Source organism: Parasteatoda tepidariorum, unplaced genomic scaffold (genome assembly GCF_043381705.1).
Source record: "Parasteatoda tepidariorum isolate YZ-2023 unplaced genomic scaffold, CAS_Ptep_4.0 HiC_scaffold_2991, whole genome shotgun sequence".
Lineage (NCBI taxonomy): Eukaryota > Metazoa > Arthropoda > Arachnida > Araneae > Theridiidae > Parasteatoda > Parasteatoda tepidariorum.
In genome coordinates this window covers 1-2,241 of record NW_027261623.1, presented here as the reverse complement: position 1 = coordinate 2,241, position 2,241 = coordinate 1, and the positions used below count along the sequence as shown (strand labels likewise).

At 33.6% G+C, this 2,241-nt stretch overlaps 1 protein-coding gene across 1 annotated transcript in view; it reads right to left on the bottom strand.

The window, feature by feature from the left end:
* LOC107447657 (uncharacterized) overlaps positions 1-823 on the bottom strand; it is a gene marked incomplete at its 5' end in the record, with an annotated part of 3,839 nt that extends 3,016 nt beyond the window's left edge. The window contains 1 exon segment of the mRNA XM_043057284.2: positions 748-823. Coding sequence (XP_042913218.2) covers positions 748-823 — 76 coding nt within the window.
* Between the last annotated feature and the right edge of the window lie 1,418 nt (positions 824-2,241).

Below are 2,241 nucleotides of genomic sequence, written 5' to 3'. Positions count from 1 at the left end.
ATATAATGCAATAAAATAAAAATCATTGCTCCTGCACCCCAGAGCCCAAGGTCAAGAAAACTGAGATGGGCACAGTCGGCCTTGGCCCTCTTAATGGGCTGTCGCGCCACTGAGTTAGTTTAGTTTTTAGTATATATGTATATATATATATATATGTAACCGTCGTTGAACAGCCGACCCGATTTTCGGGTATACGACTACTATTAATGTTCAACTACGTAGCCGTTGTAATTTTGAACCTAATCCAGAACACAAGGGAACAACTGGATCAAGTTTTGGGAGAAATTTGCCTCCGTGGAGGACCTTCTGATGCAACTAGGAACTAACCTAAATTTGCGTTACCTGGAGAGGAAAAACCCCCACGGTTAGCCTGGCGACAATGGGATTTTAACCCATAATCCGTCTATCACTGAGGATATTTCACGTCAGCTCTGTGTTCGGTGGAAGCCGGATGCGGAATTCGCATTCACCAGCCATCGTTGAAATTCAAAACCGGTTCAACTCAGTGGAAGACGAACGCTCTATCCTCTGAACCATCGCACCACTGTGTTTTTCTAATTTTTTATTTTTTTTAATAATTATTGTTGAAAATTACCTTCAAAATTAATTGTTTTACCATAATTTTTTGATTTGGTGACCTACTTAACAATTTCGCCAAATCGTACGATAAAACAGTCATTTCTTTTTCAATCCAATATTTCACAATACTTATTTGAAAACAAGACATGAAGAAACATTGAGTGTTACCTGAGCGTAAATGATGAAGAACATCTGATTTTTTGTTATTCCTGGTAGAATCACGTCAGGGAATGATGATCTAGAGTGCTTGAAGCTCTGAAACATAGGCTCATGAATAATTGTTTCATCAAGAATTAGCTTTATTACAATAATGAGGGAGACACTTTTAGTTTTTGGCATTTTTTTAAAAAAATTTCTCAAGAAAGGATTATTTTGTAACTTTAGAGGTTTCATGCGATTTTTCATACTTAGCGATAAGATTCAAAGCTCTCAGAGATTAAGGAGAACTACAATAAATTACGAAAGAAAACAAGGATTTTTTAACACCAGAAAATCAAGCAAGAAACGGTGTATCTTATATAGATTACTTTAATTGTTATTTTTAATAACTGCATAAAGTTTTGTATACCCAGAGAAAATATTAATGGAGATATGGACATTTTAAAAACAATTAATTTTTTCGCCTTAAGCTTTTTTTGCTATAACTTTATAAATATACGATGGAACAATTCAATTTTGGAGCAATTCAAAAATTTATTGCTTAATTGTTGATTTGAAATTTTAAAATAATTCGTTACAAACAGGATAGCCTTGGAGTTTGAATCCAGCCTGCCGAAGGCTGGCATGTCTAGTACATGGTGATTGGTGTATGTTAAATCTCTTGGGTCACAAAGTCCTCCATGCTTCCATAACAAATTATATCTCTTGGGGTACTGGATTAGAGATTGATCGTTCTCTGGTTCAGGTAAAAATTGCGATCTTTGGATGAATGAATGGATCCCTTATAAATGGGAGTGGCGTATGGGTGTGACAGAAGTCGAATTCTTGGCCATAGATGGCGCCACTGGAAAACAAGAACAGTCGCAAGCCTTGCCTTAATGGACAACAACAAGAAATATCCCATTTGGTTACAATACGGGGACCGGAAAGTAATGTCGTTTCGGCGCATTAAATATTCGTTGACCTTAAAAACCAATTCATTTTGTTAGATTCATTTCGATCCGGTATTGAAAGGTTGTTGCTAACGGGGGTGAATACGTTACTGATTAACAATAAAATCTTGATAACAAATATCAAACGGACCGAAACGACATTATACTTCCACCTAATAATTGATCAAATGTTGAATTCCAGTGAAGTTTACAATCATGATACTTATTCGCAAATCTTGATAATCAAAGTAAGAGAATGGTTAACTTTTATGACCTTTATCCAAGTTTTATATTAAATTAACGAAAATGGTTTGTTCAACTATTGAAATCATTTTTACGGATTGTGGACATGAGCTATTTTAAAATTTTTTTTAATCTTAAATCATCAATTTTTTTCACTTTAATTTGATAAAATTCAATTATTACTATAACAAATATATGATGTATGGTAAAAAGAAGGAAAAAAAGTGGTAATATATTCGAAAATATTAGATTTTTTCAAGAAAATAAAGATGTTATGATTGAAAAATGAAAATTATAGCTTTTAAATTTTTTTTTGTTTTTTGCAGCT